At 41.5% G+C, this 21811-nt stretch overlaps 1 protein-coding gene across 4 annotated transcripts; it reads right to left on the bottom strand.

Moving 5' to 3' along the window:
* Positions 1-546: 546 nt before the first annotated feature.
* Positions 547-17747, bottom strand: LOC309688784 (uncharacterized protein). 4 transcript variants are annotated; one of them, XM_082504737.1, is made up of 25 exons: positions 17533-17747; positions 17220-17306; positions 16828-16951; positions 16646-16748; positions 15965-16078; positions 15761-15877; positions 14005-14165; positions 13375-13521; positions 13055-13157; positions 12467-12595; positions 12113-12295; positions 11372-11625; positions 9446-10288; positions 8901-8991; positions 8615-8702; positions 8492-8523; positions 6074-6655; positions 5255-5944; positions 4791-4913; positions 4359-4487; positions 3103-3295; positions 2844-2968; positions 2521-2711; positions 2265-2398; positions 547-2168 (listed from the first exon to the last, which is right to left on the bottom strand). In XM_082504737.1, the coding sequence occupies exons 1-25, from the start codon at positions 17585-17587 to the stop codon at positions 1936-1938; spliced, it is 5031 nt and encodes a 1676-aa protein (XP_082360863.1). In that variant the 5' UTR covers positions 17588-17747; the 3' UTR covers positions 547-1935. The 4 variants fall into 4 exon arrangements, with proteins under 4 accessions (XP_082360863.1, XP_082360861.1, XP_082360862.1 ...); XM_082504735.1 differs by having other exon boundaries at positions 5255-6655; XM_082504736.1 differs by lacking the exon at positions 8492-8523 and having other exon boundaries at positions 5255-6655; positions 8595-8702.
* Between the last annotated feature and the right edge of the window lie 4064 nt (positions 17748-21811).

The raw sequence follows: 21811 nt of genomic DNA, 5'->3' as shown, positions 1-21811 counted from the left end.
GGCTTGACCGAGTATGAACCTTCCAGATCCCCCAGGTCATCTGGAGCCAGTTTTTTTTTTTTTTTTTTTTTTTAAAATCAGTTCCGAGTCCGAACCAGACACTGAGAAGCTGCATTCAGCTTTTATGCTCCATATATCTGGAACAAACTCCCAGAAAGCCTCAGATCAGCTGAAACACTCAGTTTATTTAAATCCAGGTTTAAGACTCACCTATTCCCAGCTGCATTTGAATAAAGCACCAAATCCAGTTTTACTTTTAAGCCTAAATTCTTAAACTTACATTTTAACTACTGATTTTATCTACTGTTCCTTTTTTTTTTTTTTTTTCCCTAAAGCACTTTGAATCACCGTGTTGTTGAATTGTGCTATATAAATAAACTTGCCTTACCTTTCATCATACAACACAGGAACACACTGGTTACATTTAGGCAAATATGAAAAAGCAGATCCATTTCCGTTTTAGTCTCAACATTCAGGGACGTCTACAACTGAAACAAAGTCAGCACAGCAGGATGATGATTACAATATTTATTTAAAAAAAAAAAAAAAAAAAAAAAAAAAAAAATGACATGGTTCAGGAAAAACACTGCTGGACTCGGCCCAGCCGTTTAACTACAATTAGAAGAACCACACAATCCATGAGCCTGTTCACTTCAAACTTGCCTGAAACGGCAGCTTCTGCTGTCACCGCTCAGTAATTTCCCCATAAGAGCAGAGCTCTAGGCCACATGACAAACCCTCTGCTTTTAGACAGACACTTAAAAATACAAAATTCATGCAAAGTACACACACACACAAGTCCAAAACAACATAGACACACACGTGGAATTCAAACTCATGCAACTGAATTTCATGTACAGAATAAATAATAAAAATCTTTAAATGTTCACCAAGTCTAACAGCACGGGCTGCCACTGTTTGTTTTTCTTCAGAATTTAACAGGAATTGAGCAGTTTGGCATCACTGGAACAGAGTCCACAAAAAGGATAACTTGTGCAAGAATGCATGTAAAACACACAATGGTCCCCTACACAAAAAAAAACAAAACAAAAAAAAAAAAAAAACCCAACCTCCACACTGAAAAATTATACAGAGTTCACAATGTACCAGAGCAACACGTGCAACGAGGTCTAAGAACCAACAATGACCTCAGGAAAAACTCATGTACACTGCACCCATCTGATGAGTATTAGGAGCCACTCCATTCAAGGGATTCTGCACAGAAAAAGAAATTAAAAACAAATATATTCTGTCATGTGTTATGATGACAATCTGAGTCATATTACAACGAAAATGTGGTATTAACTAAAGGAATCATTGAAAGTTGCATTGTGACAAATCCATTATTGCAGAAGATTTAAGAATAAATTCTGCAGAGCCCTTAATACTCAACATTCAGTGCATAAAGAACCACAGCAGATTACAGCTGGACTACCATGTGTAAAAGCAAGTATCATGTTTCACATAAAAGCAAAAACAATAAATAAGGTTTTTGACAATATCAGATTAATGCACAATTTAAAGCTGACACATCAAAATTTCTTCATGTTTCTCAATTGCATATTCTTGAAACAAAGACAGACATGAATTAAAGGGCAGCTTCAGTTTCAGCCCCTTAATCACAGAACATGAATATATTTAGGCTTAAGTTCTTGGGACACAGAAATTTAGAATTTAAGACACACTTAGAGGTTTTATAGTGATAGCAACGACAATAGTAATGATTGGAACGTTTTGATCAACTTCCTTATTGCCGTGTTAGTGGGCTGTATAGGAAGTGCATAAGGTGTAAGCAGGAAACCTCCACTAAAGAACAGGGGAGAGAAAATTAAGAAAAACACAAAAGATTCCACAGAGAGGGACAACAGCTGAGTCCCGCTGGCTCAGCAGCCAGCAGCACTGTTGATGAAATGAGCCATCAACCTTTCAGTCGATTCAGAAGCACTTCCTGAAGACTATCTGCGGTCCATACTCCTCGTATTCGTCCCGACTGATCCATGCAGAGGTAAAGGTAGGCATATTTGCCAACACTGCTCCTCCTCTCCACACTGAGAAGTCTCTATCTTTGGGGCTGGTTACACAAACACTGCCCCCCATGTCTGAGGGCAGCAGGCCTTTGATTTCATCCTGCAGTCGCTCAGGCAGGCCGGGCAGCAGAGTGTTCCCACCTTCAGGAAGAGAGGACAAAACAAATGGAAGCAGAATTTGGAAAACCATTGTACTTCAGATTGTAGTGCAACACCTTACCAAGAACCAAATGTTACCTGAAAGTACAATGTTTCCCAGGAAGCAGCGCCTCAGGTCAATGTCTGTGCTGAGGATTGACCTGTAGATGCTTTCGTGCATCCCATAATGGTCCCGTCCAATCAGCTCAGGTTTGAACAGAATCTCAGGTGCCCTAGATGAACAGGGGGTACACTCTGCTAAAGAGTCTGTGCTATACAACAAGCAAGGTGACCACAAGATCATTTCTAAAACTTAAGTGTTGGTAAAAAGCAGGAAGCAGCCCCCCAACATTACCTGAACCTCTCTGTGCTGAGGGTAATAATCTGCCCATCTGGCATGGTGTAATGCATCTCTCTGCAGGATGACTGCCCCCGATTTAGCTCATCTTCATAGTTGAGAGAGACACAGCAGCACTTCTCCTTCATCTCCCTCACTATCTCCTCCTCTGCTGTGGTACGCATGCACACTCCCTGTTCCCGGAGAAGCTTAAAGAACAAGCACAGCAAGCTGGTTTTGCCTCGTCTTTAAACTAAGTTAGGAACCATCCAGGGATTATGCCTTCCAAGCAATCAATAACATAGCTCCTACACTGGAGCATTAACAGAAGTGCTAAATACCTTTTTAAGATGCAGTGTAACATCTAATCCAGCCAGGGGGAAGCGTTGTACAGCATGAGGTAGACAGTATCCCTCAAACACAGGCACACTGTGGCTCACTCCATCCCCAGAGTCAAACACCACACCTATATCAAATACGCACAAGTAGGATCATAGGATCAGATTTGAGTGGTTTAAATACACCAAGCTGAACAAAGTCTTCAGACAAGCCATCATCCGTGTGCATCAATCACTGCGGGAAGACGAGCGACTACAGTACCAGTGGTTCTTCCCGCTGCGTAGAGCGCGAGCACTGCTTGCATGGCTACATAGGTGAAAGGCACGTTGAAACACTCAAACATGATCTCAACCGCGTGCTGCCGATTCTTCAGAGGGTTCATGGCCGCTTCCGTCAAAAGAACCGGGTGATCTTCTGGTTCCACACGCAGCTGCTGGAACGTATGATGCCAGATCTAAGAGACAAAAAGTCAAGCACCAAGAGTAAATGAGCTTGTGGACAACCACCAATACTTTATTTCTCTTGAGGGAAGCATGTTAATGGGTGGGGAAGTTGCAAAGTGGGTGAGTTCTCAAAACACAGACATTCAAACTAGACTACCGGTAATCCACAGGGACAAATAGGTCTGCAGCTGCCCTCTAAGCCTCAGGAACATATTCCTATGAAGTGAGGCTTTTGACAGCATCAACACATATACACTGTGTGACCAATGATGGGATAAAACCAGGGTATTTGCTGAACGGATTTGTTATATTTGAGACTTGAACATAAGAAAACCATTTGTGCCTTTCCACTTTGCCAGCAAGTTTCAAGCAGCAGAGACTGTATGATAGATGAGCAAATGTACCTGTAACGATCAAGTATAAAATGAAACTTTTGCAGCCTTTAAGGCTGTACAGACTCTCCCACATGCCAATAGCAATTTTATTTATACAGCACATTTCATTATTACGTGTAAACTCGCTTTGTTTAACACAGCAGATAAAAATACTGACGGCCACCATCACTACTGCTCAGCCTCCTACCAGCTGCACCTCATGTTACCTCATTCTCAGGTTACTGTGTTCACAAAGCTGGGTGTACACGCCACCCGCAGGCCTGACACGATGACAACAATACCCCCTCAGCCTTTTATGGCTTAGGGGTAAAAATATTAAAACCAGTGCAGTAGCAAAATAAAACAGCATATTAAGTGTAAAGTTTTCTAGTCCATTTATGGATATATGCACAGCAGGACCACAATAACATGTTTTTAAACTGAATGTACACATTTTCCTCACATGTCAAGTACTACAAACAAAAAGGCTTTGGGTCGTGCCTCTTTCAAACTAAGCCTCATATTGCTGGAAAAGACATCCAACATCTTCAGCCAGCTGGGTCTGTGGAACAGCTGTAACCTGTAGTCAGTAATCGAGTTCCAGACGACACATCAATATACGTAACATTTAAGTACTAAAGGGGAATGATTCCGACATGAGTCTTTCATTTTCTAGTTGTTATGCAAACACGAGTCTCACCTTTTCCATTTCATCCCAGTTGTGAATGATTCCATTCTTTATGGGGTGCTTCAGAGTCAGAACCCCTCTCATGTGTTCTGCATCGTGACCAATGTAGGCCTCTCTTTCAAGGTTACCATTCAGTACTTCCTGCAAAGACAGGACACAAAAAAAAAAAAAAAAAAAAAAAAAAGTATATTTATACCCACACTTTAAATCCCCAGTTTTCCTTATAGCTCAAAGTAGCTGTAGGCAGATGCCAACCAACTATAAACACACATCATGAGGCTGCTGCAATGAACAGACAAAGGATGCAAAGACCAAGGCAATTTATAGAATACATTTACTGAAAATATCTTGAAAAGAAGCGCTCCATAAATATGTTTAAACATGTAGGGGCCAACCTAAGGGACACGAGTTAAAATCAAAGCTTCTAACAACGAATGCACTTACCTCATACTTTGGCACCCCAATTATTGTGGGGAATATAATGGTTGGTAGGTCTTGATCTGCAAATCCTGCCTTTATCAAACCAGAGCCTGAATCCAGTACAATTGGACTCTTGAAATCTGCAATCTAGAGATACAGACACAAGCTTTTTTTTTTTTTTTTTAAAAATAAAATTCCAGAGGTTCAAAAGCACTGAAATGATCTTTTAAGTTTATATTGTGACTACAACTTTATTTGTTTTCAAGTCTGGCCAGCGCTTTAGTCTATAAGCCCCATTTTAGTCATACATTCAAAGTATGTGCGCTCAGTTACACATGGCACACAGCAATTTAAAAGCCTGGGGTTGGGAGAAAGCTTTCATAAGAACTAAAAACTAATGTTGATGTTAGGCTTTTAAATACGAGATATACTTGATGTTCTAAATGAAGACAAAAAGGTGACAGCTGAAGTAGGATGTGCCCACGTACCTCCGTCATGGGGCTATAAAACTGGATCTGACTTTCAGGTGACCCAGAGATTCTCAGAGCCTCAGAGCTCTGAACGCCATCTAGTAGCTTTTCATTTGGTTCGTCTCTTCCACCCGAGTCAAACTCTAGAGGCTGATCAGCAGTCACTTGGGATACAGACTGTTCGAGTTGGTGGTCATCTGCAGGAGGTGAAGTGTGGATTTCCTCTGCTGACTGCACATGTAGTTTGAGTAAAGATGTGGGCATCTTTTCATTTTTAGTCATTATTTCAGACGAGCGCTGTAATGATGCCCAACAGTTCTCTGGGGGTACATGGTTATCGTTTTCATGTTGTGTTACATTTGGACTGGAAACCAAGCTGTGGCTGGTGTCTGGAGGCACATTCTCTGGCAGCTCTTCAAGTACTTCATTTTGTAGATGAAGTTGGCCTTCACCTACAAAATAATGATCTAAGGACTCCTCTGTGGAGTGAGGAGCTTCGAGTTCAGCACGGGCTTCATTCACAGGAAGCAAAGACTTTCTTGGCTTAGCTACAGGGGGAAGGAGTGATTTTCCACCTGGGTCAAAGGTGCCATCATCTACCCTCATTTCAGGGATTAAAGATGCTTCTGGACTGCATAAACTAGCAGACCTGGCCAATTCATTCCCATCGATGTATTGCGATTGGACACCTGCCTCTTCTGAGGGTTCCTGTAAATCAAATACATTGTTCAAGGTAATTTTGTAATATACTGACAGACCAGTTGTACAACCACTAGCATCTTGACACTGGGAAAGTGGCAGTTGAGCCACATCTTGTGGTGAAGCCCCTTTGGTTACCTTAAGGTCTGAAACATCTTGAATAATTTTAGTCACACGTGTATTCACAGACCCATCCATGGCAAGGCTGGCGACTGATCTTCCAGAACCATTGGGAAAGAGATCACAGAGCACTCGATCATCATGTTCTTTTCTAGGCCTTTCAGTTATAGAACATTTTTTAAACCTTTCATCAATATCCTCATTCTGTTTCTCCAGCTCCTCCACCTCCCTCTTCTCCTTTTCCAGCTGCAAATGTGAAGCCTCCCTCTCATTGCGTGAAGTCAGTAACACATTTGTACCCACAGGTTTGCTCTCCCAGAGCTCAGTGTTGAGTTTCTCTTTACTGCATCGAAACTTGTTGATCTGCAAGTTCTCTTCCATGATTAACCCGTCCAGGATATGAACCTTTCTCAGTTCCATCAGCAGGTCTGGCTTGCTGTCAGATACCGTTGGAGCTTCACTGTAAAGCCCATCCGCATTAGCTTTAGTTTCACGTGCAGACCCAGCCGACACAAGGTCAATGAAACCGTCAGATTCTGCAGAGTCAACGCAGTCATCGAAACAAAGAACACCAGCTTCAGCCAGCTCGTAGGACGACATCTTAAAAGAATAAGGAAAAATATAGTGAATACCAAGGGACTATAAAACAAGCTGACAAACCTACTGTCACATTACCCACTGGTTTGTAGGCTTCCCTTCAGACAAACTGAGTTTTTCCATTCTGGCCATCATCTACCCATTTTTTGGAACCAGCAGTAAATTAAACATGGTTTAAAGGTTTGAACAGGTAAGACTCAGATTGATATCAGGCCTTAACAGGGGCTGATATCTACTCTATTCTGGAATTATTTTCAGAACAACCATCAGCACAATAATTATAAGGAGTGAGTTAGACATTAACAAGCTAAAGATTACTGACATTTGTATTTAATATGAAAAGTTATTTGAATCAACATCTATTTGAGTCAGATATTTTATAAGACAAACCCCAGCATGTCTGTCAGCCTCTGATGATGAGGGTTTAGCCATTTCAACATAGCACAGTACTTTGCAAATTACATAAGAAAAATATTTTAGCCAAAACTGGAAACAAGCTTGTTTCACTACTTGAAACAAGCTCAATACAACCGGGCTACAAAAGATGACAGTTGTCCACCTGGCTCTGTGTAAAAAAGTATTTGCCTCACATACCTAATAATCATTGTGCCACTGGCTGTAACAACTGCAGTAAAGTGTTTGGGAGAACTGGCACGGAGTCTTTCATGTTACTGGGGAATTTTGTTTTATGAGAAAAGCCTATTTATTCATTCATTTTTGGCCGACACTTGAGGTCCTTTAAATGTGCTATACAAATAAAGCCGACTTGACTTGCAGACGTAGACTTGCCAGACAAATTCAGATCATTTAACCAAAGCACTTTAACTTCAGGGCGTAAACTGATGGCCGGACAATCTTCTTGGTGAAGAGCAAAATTATTTACCGTTACCTGCCAACTAAATACATGCCAGGACAAAGTAATATTACACTGTATGTGAAAGAATGGCAAATGCAAATCATAGGAAATAAAATTATTGAAGTTGAGTCAATAATTGAGCTGACTATACAGCAGTTTCCAAAGTCCTTGTACTTCATGACATCTGGGAATGACCAATTAAATTTTCCTCTAATGGTTAAAAATCCAGGGGTCCACCTGGTGATTACTATGAATCATGGCTGAAGTTGGAGAAAACCAATAATTACTGAAATAAATTTTTATTTTTGGGTAATAAAAATATCAAGTAGATTAATTACTTCTTACTATAAAAGGCTGGCATAACAGATCTGTCAAAAAGGAGAGTATAAATATAAACCTGAAAAGAATACCCTGAAAGCTGTACAACTCATGGGTTATACTTCATAGAGGAGTAGTCAGAGGCTCCTCACCCTAAAGAGGATCCAGGAGTTCTTACTTTAGTCTGTCACTCTTTTTCTCTAGCTTTCTGCTACGTGTGCATATGCTTAAGGCTCTAAACCCTAGGGTTGCTTTGTCTCGTTATTCTGTGTGTAGTTATGTGCTCCTTTGTTTTTGCATGACTGTTCAATAAACTCTGCTCTTTTTCAGAGGATCTTATTTAGTCCTTTGATATAAAATCCTAAAAAACAAACTGGAAGTGTGTTTTGATCATCTGAATGTAGACGGTCTGTGGGAATGACAGAAGAGGAGACGCTGCAGAGAGGCGTGTAAGACGGCAACTTGGGTTCCCGTTTGGATCGTTTAATAAATTTGGCCAGATTTCCCAGAAAGGAGAGTTGCTCCCAAAGTGGGATAAATCCCGTCTCTCCTAACAAGACCAGGTTTCCCCCAATAGTTTATAAACCACACATCAGTTTCACATTTTGTCCATCTTCCTCTTACAGTCCAAAGACATCCCTGGACCTGTGCCTTGTGTAACTTACCTCTTTTTCCGTGCCATAGAGGCATAGAGTAACTGAAACAAACCGATATCGAAAATTAATAGAATCTGTAACAAAGAACTGATCTGCTAGATGCTTCACCCACCGTATCAAGCTGGTCCTCACCATCACACAATCGCCAGACACCCTGCCTGTCCTCTGTCCTCAGCAGTGCATCTAGCACAGCTTCCTGAGCCAGAACATTTTCCTCCTCCTGCAAAATAAAAACGAATAGTTATGTCTATAACTTCTGTTCCCTTTCAGTCGATTCACTCGGTACACTGGACACGCGAGGGCGTGATATCCCATACTTATGCGTTGTACCGAGTGAATCGACTGAAAGGGAATCCGTTCTGTCGAGAAGTCACAACAACCAGCACTGTCTTCATTTCTCAAACGATCCCCCTCTCACCTCTAATATTTCATCAGCCTTGTCCAAGATATTCTCCACTCCCCTCAGACCTTCCTCTTCCTTCACATCCCAGTCCTTCATGGACAACTCGCTGAAAAGTTGCGAGGGGAAATAAAATAAGGCATTAGGCAATTCTTCAATTTGCCTTTTCCCAGTTTACCATCCTTCCTTCAACTCTTTCATCTGACCCTCATTAATTTGCTGCCATAAGGAATCAAAGTAGACAATACAGTGTCTGCATGTTATGATGAAATGTAACAGTAGGTGCCACTGGAGGAATTTTACTGGTTCAGAATGCAGTTTGGCAGGTGATCATGCCTGATCAGTCCTCATCATAAATTGCAATAAATCAGAGTCCCCTTATGTGACAAATCTAATTATTTTGTCACTTGTGACCAACAATAAAAAATATAAATTAAAAAAGATTACTCGTGTAGGATCTGTGTAACAACTGAAATTTCAATACCACTGCTGAAATTTCTTTGAGAACAGCACACTGTAGGAGAAGCAACATACTGATCGACATTTGAAGCCAAACAAATTACCCATCATCATCATCGTCATCATCTTGATTTTGGTCATGAAGGTCATAAGAATCCCAGAGTAGAGTGGGAACCCCCTCTGTGGAACAGATGGACTTGTCTCTTCCTTCAATAACGGTGCTGGAGAGAACACTGCAAATGGGACTTAGTTCAGGATGTTCCACACAACTTTGTGGATGTAATATCCAGTCCCTGCTCTGTGATCCTTTGGGTTCTGTGCTCCTTAAAACCTCCGGTGTAGGCTGAATTTGAGACCTGCTAGCCTGGGTGCCACTGACATGCTCATCTGAAGAATCGTGATCAACTTTTTGAGGTGCTGGATTTTGTGTACTGCTGACAGTGTAAGAGTTTTCCAAATCCTCTACCGGCAAGCTAAGCCAAGGGTTACTGGACACAGCAGCTATGCACTTTACTTTGATCTCAAACTGATTCAGCAAATCAGCTTTAGGAGAGCTTCCTATAGAGCCCAAGTCATGCTCCTCTCTGTGAGCCCTATCTGAAACACTGGAAATAATGTCATGGATTTGAGGCGGGCTTGAGGCAGGTATTGCAAAGTCTCTGGTTGCAGCAAACGGGGAGGACGGTTTGCCCGTAGCTGACACCAACCCTGAACCTCCGGACAAGGGAGATGTTCCAAAGACATGGGCAACTTCTTTACCACCTTTACATTTAGCGAGGTTTGACTCTGAAACATGGTGTGGCACAGGTTTTGACGTGGTAGAATCAGCAGATAAGAGATTCACATGGTTGCCCCTCAGTAACTCATACTGCCACTGTAGGGCCATCTGGAGTTGTTCGACAGCCACTGGTCCTGAAGAGCTTAGAAGTTTCCTCAGTGTCAAGCACCTGGCGAATAAAAAATAAATAGAAAATGAAATAATGGCACCAGAAAAAAAAAAATTAATGTGGTAAACTGGTGTGGCTGGCTGCTCAGCCAAACTGTCAAATGTTATTTGACATACTGAATATTTGGGTTGAATGGGTGATGGGATCAAAACTAATTGAGCAGCCATAAGCTACAAACGCTGATCAGCCGATTAAATCTATTCCAAATATTACTCCATCTGCTAAAGGAGAAAATAAATTATATGATTCAGTGACAGCATGAATAAATAAAGAATCCAGTGGACCAATGAATACAGACGACGACAACAACAACACTGGAGTAAAACCATTTAAATTGCCATCATCTGTCAAACTTGCATTTGATTGCTGAATCAGTTGTTCAACTGAAGATAAAAATATAGATCACACAACGGACACAACTTATAGATGTGATATTTCACCCAGCAAAGACTCATTTTGGCGATTCTGAGTCCAAGTGAAGACATTTCATCTTTCAAAAAGTCACTCAAGTGTCAACAAAAATAAAAAACTAAACAAAATGGATGAATGTTTGTTTCTCATCATTTAATTAAAAGGTTAAACTTTGATAGAAATTGATTTCATCTCTGGTACACCTCTTTTTGTGGCTTGTAACTCATGCAAATCACAAATTCAGCAGCTCAAATTAGAATATTTCATTCAAGTTTGAGTAAATTACTATTGAAAAATAAAGTCGATTCATAGCATCATAGCAGGTCAAATTCTCAAAATGAGGAGCTGCACTTGAGTGCTTCATTCCTTACCCTTCCTACAAGAGTACACACTGGATGATCTTTTATGAAAGGACAACATACTTATACATATTCAGTTTTTAACCAAGTCTGCTTTCCTGAAGAGGACCAAGCTTCCTGCTAACAGCCCATAAATGACATTTGGTAACGGCAGTGGTTGACATGTCTGATGTCTCAGAAAGCTGCTACTTTTCAACAAATTTTTGCACAAAACTGCAAGAAAGTTGATAATTGATGCACACGCACACCTTATTTGCTTGCACTCAAGGTACGACTTTGTACACAACAGTTGAAATGGAATCAATCACATCACCTTTGAGACATTTGTTTCCCCATCTGCTGGATCTCATCATCTGGGATTGCATTTGCCAAATGAGACAGATGGAGCAGCTCCTCCATTTCTGGAGGGGGATTGTTCTTCAGAAAAGTGGACAGCCTCCATCTCCACCCAGGCATCATCCCCCAGTTCTTCTGCTGCAGCTGGATGGAGGAAGCCTCTTCACGAACACCCGACAGGAGCTCCTGGAGGAAGTTCTGGCAAAGGACCAGACTGTACCAGCAGCTGGCCTAAACAGGTAAACGGCATAATTTCTGCTATTCTTGGGGGTGGGGCCAATTTATTTTAGACAACAGTAACCAGGTATGGCAATAACAAAGACTCAAATTTTTGAGCAACATCATCTTTAAGTAGTTAAAAAGCATTTGTCCTTGAAATTAAAAATGCACACCGGCTGTAATTAGACAGCACAGGATGATAGAAAAATGTTAGTAAGCCAGTTGGATGATAGGTCAGTGTGATTTGAAAGAGGATGTCTGGCACATGTGGAGTGAAAAAAATAAAAACTACTGTCAGTGATTACAGTCAGTAAAGGTATTTTTGTTGTTTTGTTTAACGTGGCAAGCATTACCTCACAAGAGCAAGACAAAAAGCTGTTGATGGTTAGCTTAGGTTCCAAAACAAAAGTTCTTCCAATGAATCAAATGCGCTGCTGATGTTCATGCCACAGTTACGAGCACTTGGTATTACCGCGTCTGTAAGTTTTCCACAACTTGCCTTGCTGTAGTAGCGATGGTAGCTGGAAACTGCTCTGAGGGTTTGCAGAATCAAGTTCACGGCAGAGTCAAGTTTGTCCTTCAGCCTCTCCAGATCTGCAGCCCAGCTCCCTGTGGGCTGACTGTCCAAGGGGAGAATCTCTGCTGAAGCCTGGATTACATCTTCAGCCCAGCGAACAAGTGCCTGGTAGGTGAGAGGTAACCTTTACTTCAAGCATAAGTTAACAGCATCCGTAACACAGTTAGCAACACTAATGTTACAAACAACTAGGATTTAACTAAACCGTGGTGTAATCTAATCGAGGTCGATCTATGTTGCAAGGTAAGATTCATAACATGCAAGCTAAAGCCATACCATAGCAGGAGTGTGGATGGATGCTTCAAATTCAGACACCAGAATCACAGCTTTTGTAGGGTCCTTGGCAATCTCTACTTTGAAGGGCTGGATCTTCTCTTGAAGAAGAGTTTCAATCTTCTCAGAAACCTGTAAGCAAGCGTCAAGAACACCCAACATCCGGTTGCCTTTATTTGCGGATCGGTTGTTGTTCCCCAGTTACTGGGGGAGCTGATAATTTTCTTCAAGTGGTCACTCAAAGTAGTTTTCCACAAACACTGAGCCGTTTATACTAACACGATTATCTGTACTTTTATCTAGTTCTGTACTTAGCTACACGCCCAAGGCCATTTTTAAAGATGAGAACCGCACCCTTGACAATTCACAATCAGAAAATGATTTAATAGTTCATATTTTAAGGTTATCCAGATGTACAAAGCCACATTTGTCCTGTGGATACTCAGTTTTGTGGTCAAACATTCCCCACTCTGCTCAAACCAAAACAGCCCGAGTAAAGTGACTCAGGTCATTTAGGTTTTGGTTTAGACCACTATGTTTAAAAATTTTTTTAAAGGAAACCATTACATGTGGACTCGCTGTTAGACCCACCTGCAGCGCATTATCACGCAACTGGAACACACGTAGCCTTAAACGAGCTTTAGAAAACAGCTGCTGCCACAGCAACTCCACTTTTTCCACAGCAGCAGTTATCCTGTAATTAAATGGCACATCAACTCTTAAAAGCGTCCGATACAGTTTCTTAGAGTAGCAAAAAACATTAATCTTGGATAATCCTTAGTCATACTGGCATTTTGCTTTAGCTGATGTGAAATGGGATCATTACAAAACTGCTGTATGGACTTTTTGGTGGATTAAGATAAAGAACCCATTTTCATGACTTGACACAGAGATCTGGCTGCCTGCAGTACCTGCTGTGGTTCTGGAGCATATCAAAGGCCATCTGAGTGAAGAGGGCAGTTCCAGCCATATCCTGGAAGCACGGCTCCCTGTCAGGCCAACGCAGCTTCCCCACCAAACTCTCACAGTTCCTCAGTAGCTCCTCCAGCCCCAACTCCCTGATCACATCATACATGTGGGACAGTAAGCTTTAATGTTTACCTGTGAAACGCCCCTAGATTGGTCAGAAGCTGCCAACACCACCTCTTTCATCTGAACGTGCAGGGGTAACCCTGGGTTAACTTGATAACCAGCTTTCTGAAACAGTTTATCCTGATCGACAGTGTTAGAGTAAGCCGCTTCACATAACAGAAAGATACCCACAGCACGTTGAATGAGTTTCCTAGTATAGGGCCCGAATTAGCAACTAGAGCACATTATTTACTCTTGATGGTACTAATATTATACCATGAATACAAGACAAAACAAGTGTTACACCAAACAAGCATCTGTGCACATCCCCCTCTGCCGTCCTGCTGCTATAAGGTTTATATTTCAGTGAATATTTGATTGACAAAAATATTGCAGACAAGAAAGTGCCACACCCTTTTTTAGACTGCAGCTGCTTGATAAGATCATAACCAAGAAGGGGCAATTCTAACCTCCTGAGCTGCTGAAACTTGGCTTCAGTGCCTAAGCAGAATTGCCGGAGCTCGCTGACGGTGGTGGGCAGTGGCAGCCTGGACAGAGCCTGCAGTGCAGAGATGCATGAAGGCAGCCGCTGGACTACAGACACAAACTCCTGGACAAATGCATCAATCTCCTGCAGGAAGCAGCATGAGTCAGAGATCATCAAAATACATCTGTGCACCCAGGATTTCACAATATGAGACTTCACTACTGTTTATTTTAGACAGCTTTAAGGTGAGCATGAGTTTAAGGCTACTCATTTTCCCGATTTAGTTATGTCAACAGTCGATTAAGTTAACCAAATCCCAATTCAGTCTATGGGGATTGTATCCCAAGTAGTATCCTAAATAGGTTTCCCCACAGGCAAAGAGGTGCCACAGTTAACAGTCATGGCCCAGCTGAATATGACTGAATGGATAATTAATGGAAAGAGGGCTCCTTTCAATGGCTAATAAGATCAGCTCATTATGCAAGGCATTTGCACAAGCTTCATGGTGGTGACCAATAAGAGGTGCTGGCTGCTCAAACAGATCTCTGCATCTATGCTCGCAATAAATATTCAATGGATTCTGACCTATTGTTAGTTATTAGTGGATTACCAGAGACCGTTTCTCACGTCACACTTGAGCAGAAACATTTCAACATACACACAAATCTCCCGATTAATCATAAGACTGATTCTTAAGTCTTGCTATCAGACTAACGGTTGTGTTAAACAAATATAACAAATTAGTTAGAATGGTTGGCTTAAAGTTGGTTGGAGCAGACAATCATCAACATAATCACCCATTAAAAAAAGTATCCTTAAACACTGAACTTTCAGCTGCTCTTCCAGCTTATTCCTATGACCAAAAGCTTTGGAAAGGAAACATGACTACATCGTCATACATCTAAATAACAGGCAGGACAGACATTCATTTCTTCATCTTACTCATACCTCTTTATAGATGCACACATTACAAGTAGAAAAGCTCATGTTAAATTCCATATTTGTAGCTACCTTTGCTACAGTTGGTGCATGACAAGTTGTTCCCCAGAGAAGCAGCAGCATTTTAATACAGGCGTTTCTCTCTTCCTTCAGCTGATCCCTTTTGGGCTCACAATTGTCACCTGCATCAATTTTATTCTATCACTAGTATTGTCTTCTGTCACCCCAACCCCTCTCATTACATCCATGAATCTTCTGAGGTCTTCCTCTTTTCCTTCTGCTTGGCAGTTCGATCTTCATCATCCTCTATATAATTTACCCACTATCCCTCCTCTGCACATGTCCAAACCATCTCAGCCGTCTCTCTGATGGACTCGTTTCTAATCATCTGATTTTCATTCCTCTTCTGACACTCCTAACTTCCTAATACAGTACCACATCTTGGCACCTTATCATATACTTTGTGTAGATCCACAATTGCACAGTGAAGCTCCTTCAGAACTTCTCCATCAATATTCTCAAAGCAAACATCACATCTGTAGTGCCCTTTCTCAGCATGCTGCTGTTCACAGCAACTCCTTCATATCTTCATTGTATGGCTCATCAACTGCACATCACATTCCTCTGGCACACTTACTCTCTGGGATTGTTTCCATCTGGTTAAAGTCCACTCCCTCTGTCCCATATATCACCACAGATATGTGATCAAGACCACAGGCCCTTACCCTCTGTATCCTCTTCACAGTGATTTTTCTACACTTTCTAAATGAAACTGGTCTCGCAGAAAGCAGCATCACTACCTTAATGAAGGCAACCCAGCTCTGATGACGGTACATGAGGTATCCACCCAGTGACCATGGTAGCTGACTTCGATCAATGTAGTTCTGGAGCTCTGGGATTTCTCTCAGAAGGACCCTCTACAAAATGTTTATAAAAGGAGATCAGAACTGCTCACGTACATTAAATCTCAACAAAGTCTGTGCATAACAGTTTGATATACTCACTTTGAAAGAAGCAGGATAATCCTTCGATGGAGCCAGCAGCTTCAGCATTAGCTTCTCGAGATCCTTTTTTTTGGGCTGAAGGATGTACACAGTGTGGACTGTGCGCTTTTGTAGCTAAAAAAAAAAAAAAAAAAAAAAAAAAAAGGAAAATAAAAATTTGCACCAACAATTATTCTTTGTTTTCCTCAATGAAAACACATGGTTGCTCATACAGCACTCAATCACACAGCAGCAAGCGTTTTTAAAATGGCTTCATTGGTTAAGTAAACGCAAACATCTCTGAAACCCTTTGCCTCATCTTCAATTCTTCAGGCATTAGATTCATGCAACATTTTCTCCAATTTGACTCCCCAAAAGCAACAACACATAAAATGTATCGCTAAATGAAAACCTTCATTCTGGGTTTCTACATTTTTGTCCTTCCACAGGTTAGACAGCTGACGTCTAAACAATATTTCATTATTATTTGGGACTCAAATTCTTCAGAGTACTTTGGGGTTTATACTTTGTTCACAAGTAAATAATACAATTCATATTCATCACAATTCAACAGCAGCCTGCTGGGTAATAAAAGCATGTCTAAAAGCATTTCAGCATAGAACTTCAGTCTAAAAAAAGTAAACCATCATCTTGAAAAGGTCTCACAATGTAGCCACACACTCCACTTCATCATAACAATACCTCAAGCAGCAGTAGAGTCTCGACAATGAAACTGATGGTAGAGAGTGAGACATCCCTCAGATCAGCCACGACTGACACCATGCTCTGCTTTTCCAGTTTCTTACTGTCAGAGAGAAACAGTCCAAACATCACTGTACACACAAACACAGTGCAAAAAAACGTGTTTGTTGAATTCCACCTACTTGTGCTGATACTGAAAGTAATTTATGAAGTCCACCACTTCAGCTTTGCTGAGGTCTGAGGAGAGTTTGTATTGCCCATCCACTGGGAACATAACCAGAGGGCAACCATGTTGATCAAAAGTACCTAAAAAGCCAGATAAACCCATTATGTGCAAATTTTAGGGATGAAGAAGGAAAATAAAATGAAAGAGGCCTAGACATCCGGTCCGAGTTAAGGACATTTTCATGTGGCTGCCAGTTTTGCCAAAATAAATGAAACATTTAAAAAAGAATGAGTATCACCAGGAGTGGAGGAGTTCTAAAGCCTTCACACAAGCTCTCTTAGGTCTCACACTTTCAAACATTTATGAATACACCAGGCACATGATACACAAATGTGGGTTAATAGCTACCAGGGAATAACACCGCTCCGGAGCTGAGCACATGATCCGCAGGCAGGGTCGGGGAGGGAGCACTCTCCTGCAGCGGCTCCAGGACGTCTGAAAGGGTTGGGAAGAAATTATTTTTATTGGCTCACACCCGAAAACTCCAACAGTCCATAATATCTGACCGCTCCAGCAAATTCCTCAGCTCCACACAAAAAGTTGGCTAAAAAGTTCATCAGTGCTTCAGTCATGAACCCAGCGAGGTGTCTGTGTGCTGTGGCTCCATGGGAGCAGCACTGACCGGCTCACCCTCACCGAGCGACACTGGTCTCTCTCCTACCTTTTGCGCGTCGGCTTATCGGAGATTCTCCACTCCTGGCTCGTTTCCAGGACATGTTTGCGCCGTAAGCGAATTCTCTGTGTGTCTCCGAACCGGACTCGACACTGAGAAGTTCTACTGCGGGGCAGCAAAACAAAGACGGATTAACCCCGGCTGCTCTCTGCCTCTTTCCGCCATCTCACAGCCACCCCAATCCACCTGACTGAATCAGCTCCAATGACTGAGGGCTGCTCGCTTCTTTTATAAACCAGGAGGGCGGAGGAAACGCCGAGAAGGACGGACAAAAAGTGAAGCCCACCAACCGACTCTGCTCAACAAGCAAGTCATTATTATATACAGCACTAAGCCCGTGAGAAATATGTGTTTGAAGTTAACGTTTCTTGTTTCATAATGGCAAGAGACACAAACAACACAAAATGACTGCAAATAGATCCGACAGAGACAGTCAGACTCAGACAGAACACAACTCCAAAAAAAAAAAGACCACAAAGAGAAAAGTCAAAAAGACACACAATAAAGAGACACCAAAAGACCTCAAATAGACAAAAAACAAACAAAAATCATTCAGAGACTATTAACTTCAGAGCATCCGGTTCTAAATTTTTGTTGCACAACATTCCCATCCCTCCTCATATTATGTACAAATACTAATGTGAAAGCTGGATCAGCAGATACAATATTTTTCATCACTTTGAGGCTTGAACTGAAACTATTTACCTCCATAGAGCAGGCCACTAATGCCTCAAGTGTTTCCTTTTGTGTAAGAACAAGTTCCATTGTTCCTCACTTGACTGGTCTGACTGCATGTCTCATGATAGGCAGTGTTTGTTTAACACGGTCAAGCTAAACAGCACCATTCAACTATGCAGTTTCTGGAGACATTGCAGTGGGATTGGTCTATTTTGTGGGTTGGGCGGTGGTCAGGGGCAGAGGTCCTGTGGTCCAACCTCCGGTTGACAAATCTACCTTTGGATTGTAAATGGTAAGTGGATTAGTTCTTTTCTACTCTACTGGAGTACTCAAAATGTTTTATCCCATTTACCCATTTAAATGGCCTGTAAACGGTAAATGGCCTGTATTTGTATAGCGCTTTTACTAGTCCCCAAGGACCCCAAAGCGCTTTACACAACCAGTCATCCACCCATTCATACACACATTCACACACTGGTGATGGCAAGCTACATTATAGCCACAGTCACCCTGGGGCTACAATGTTATACGAACACTTGCCCAAGGATACATTGGCATGCAGACTAGAACAGCCAACCTTCCAATTAGTGGACGACCTGCCAAATCTCCTGAGCTACAGCCAGCCTTCAAATTGGTTTGGAAAAAATGATCCAGGCCATTATGCAGCCGATGCTGGTGCATCTACTCCAGCTCAAAGGGAAAGCCACTGTTGGGTCTGTGATAGAATCCTAGGCCCATGCCCTTCCCACAAACAGGATGATGGAGGCATGGAGTATGACATCACGTATCTGGTGGAAGAAGTAAAGAATCTAAAGTGCCTCTGATCTGTCCATCGCTGGCAGGGAAGGGATCTGAGCTGGTGATTGAGACTGAGAAATACTGGCTAGATATAACTGAGCTTACCTCAACAGCTTGGGATCTGGAACCTCCCCCTGCCCACCCCTTTTCACCAAGTGCAACTCCAGTCAGCTGAGTTTCTTGGTCATACACAGAAGTAAAGGTAAGTAGTATTGGTACTAGCGATGACAGGAGGACAGAAACTTCAGTCTTTCTGTACTTTCCTGAAGTGATATAGTTCACCTTGCTTGTGGTTATCTGCTGTTAGAGTTAAACTTGTAGCTCCAATCTGCAGTACACTGGCATTACATGAAAATGGGTCAGGGGTAATGTAGTGAATAATATATGTTATGGACCCATATGCTTTCTCTGTAGCATCTGAAAAGATATGAATGCTGTGTGTGGAGTCTGACAGGTCTGGGATGCACATAACATCTTCGAAGAGGGAGAGCATGGAGCAGTTTAAGTTCACTCTCCCAGGTGTGCTACAGCTGGAGCAAGTCGTGTGGCAGGTTTGAGCCATTTCGCTCTTCTCTAGCTCCAGAGATTCTTCACCAGTGTTTAAGCCACGTTTTATTTAAACATTTACTTTTTTTTATTTAAGCCAGAGCAGTGTAGGGAATAAGCATGCCAAAAAGATGGTATTGTCTGGGTAGGACCCAATTGGTGTTGTGCATAGTGAACTCAGTGTGCTCTGCATGACTTGATAGTTCATGATGACAGGCTTACAATGATACTGAAACCCTATACTCCGTTTTGGTGTCTCTGCCCCATCAGGTGATAGCTAGATCTCACTGCTCTCCAATATTTTCTGCACCAAAGAGTAAAAAAGTGAAATGTGGATTATTAAACATTAGGTGTCTCTCTTCCAAGTCTCTGTTAATACATGACTTAATAATTGATCAACAAATCAATTTATTGTGCTTTACAGAAACCTGGTTAGAGCAGGATGATTATATTAGTTTAAATGAATCAACACCCCCGAGTCATTCTAACTATCAGAAACCTCGAAGCACAGGCTGAGGGGGCGGTGTGGCAGCAATTTTCCACACCATCCTATTAATCAGCCAAAGCCCAAGACAGACTTTTAATTTGTTTGAAAGCCCGATGCTTAGTCTTGTCTACCCCAGCTGTAAAACTCAAAAGCCAGTCTTATTTGTTATCATCTATCGTCCACCTGGGCCTTACACAGAGTTTCTGTCTGTTCTTCCTTTTAGCATCTACATCCATGTAGATGCTAAAAATGACAGCCTCAACACAGCATTTAATCTGTTATTAGACTCAATTGGTTTCTCTCAAAATGTAAAAGAACCCACCCACCACTTTAATCACACTCTAGATCTTGTTTTAACATATGGCATAGAAACTGAACATTTAACAGTGTTTCCCGAGAAGCCACTCTTGTTGGATAATTTTCTGATTACATTTAAATTTACAATAATTGATTACACAGCAGTGGAGAGTAGACTTTATCACAGTAGATGTCTTTCTGAAAGCGCTGTAACTAAGTTTAAGAATATAATCCACCCACTGTTATCATCGTCAATGCTCTGTACCAACACAGAGCAGAGCAGCTACCCGAATGCTACTCCAACAGAGGTCGATTATCTTGTTAATAATAATTTTACCTCCTCACCACGTATGACTCTGGATACTGTAGCTCCTGTGAAAAATGCAGCTTCAAATCAGAAGTACCTGACTCCGTGGTATAATTCTCAAACACATAGCTTAAAGCAGATAACTTGTAAGCTGGAGAGGAAATGACATGTCACACATTTAGAAGATCATCATTTAGCCTGGAGAAATAGCTTGTTGCTTTATAAGAAAGTCCTCCGCAAAGCCAGAACATCTTACTATTCATCATTGATTGAAGAAAATAAGAACGACCCCAGGTTTCTCTTCAGCGCTATAGCCAGGCTGACAAAAGTAAGAGCACTGTTGAATCAACCATTTAACATTAACTAGTAATGACTTCATGAACTTCTTCACAACTAAAATTTTAACCATTAGAGAAAAAATTACTCATAATCATTTCACAGATGTAATATTATCTACAGCTACTTTCATGAATTGATATTCATTTAGACTCTTTTTCTCCAATTGATCTTTCTGAGTTAACGTCAATAATTACTTCCTCCAAACCATCAACGTGTCTTTTAGACCCCATTCCTACAAAACTGCTCAAAGAAGTCCTGCCAATCTTAAATATGATCAACCTATCTCTAATAATCAGCAAAGCACCACAGGCCTTCAAGCTGGCTGTAGTTAAACTGTTACTTAAAAAGCCATCTCTAGCCATCTCTTAGCTAATTATAGGCCAATCTCTAACCTTCCTTTCATATCAAAAACCATTGAAGAAGTAGTTGTCAAACAGCTAACAGATCATCTGCAGCGGAATGGCTTATTTGAAGAGTTTCAGTCAGGTGTCAGAGCTCATCACAGCACAGAAACAGCTTTAGTGAAGGTTACAAATCATCTTCTTATGGCCTCTGACAGTGGACTCATCTCAGTCCTGCTAGACCTCAGTGCAGCATTCAATACTGTCGACCATAATATTCTATTAGAGCGATTAGAGCATGCTGTACATGTTACAGGTACTGCACTGCAGTGGTTTGTATCATATCTATCTAGTAGACTCCAATTTGTTCATGTAAATGTTGAGTCCTCTTCACACACTGAGGTTAATTATGGAGTTCCACAGGGTTCAGTGCTAGGACCAATTCTGTTTACATTATACATCCTTCCTTTAGGC

Source organism: Aulonocara stuartgranti (assembly GCF_965226115.1).
Source record: "Aulonocara stuartgranti genome assembly, chromosome: 15".
In the NCBI taxonomy this organism is placed as follows: domain Eukaryota; kingdom Metazoa; phylum Chordata; class Actinopteri; order Cichliformes; family Cichlidae; genus Aulonocara; species Aulonocara stuartgranti.
The sequence above is the reverse complement of the archived record's forward strand: the minus strand, read 5'-3'. Positions and strand labels throughout refer to the sequence as shown.

What these genes read in the sequence shown, in the direction of transcription:
- LOC309688784 (XM_082504735.1), bottom strand. Translation starts at nt 17,587, where the DNA reads ATGTCCTGGAAACGAGCCAGGAGTGGAGAATCTCCGATAAGCCGACGC. An exon ending in TACTTTCAGTATCAGCACAA is followed by an intron (nt 16,749 to 16,827) that starts GTAGGTGGAATT and finishes TCTCTCTGACAG; the next exon opens with TAAGAAACTGGAAAAGCAGA. An exon ending in GGGAAACAAATGTCTCAAAG is followed by an intron (nt 10,289 to 11,371) that starts GTGATGTGATTG and finishes TTTATTCGCCAG; the next exon opens with GTGCTTGACACTGAGGAAAC.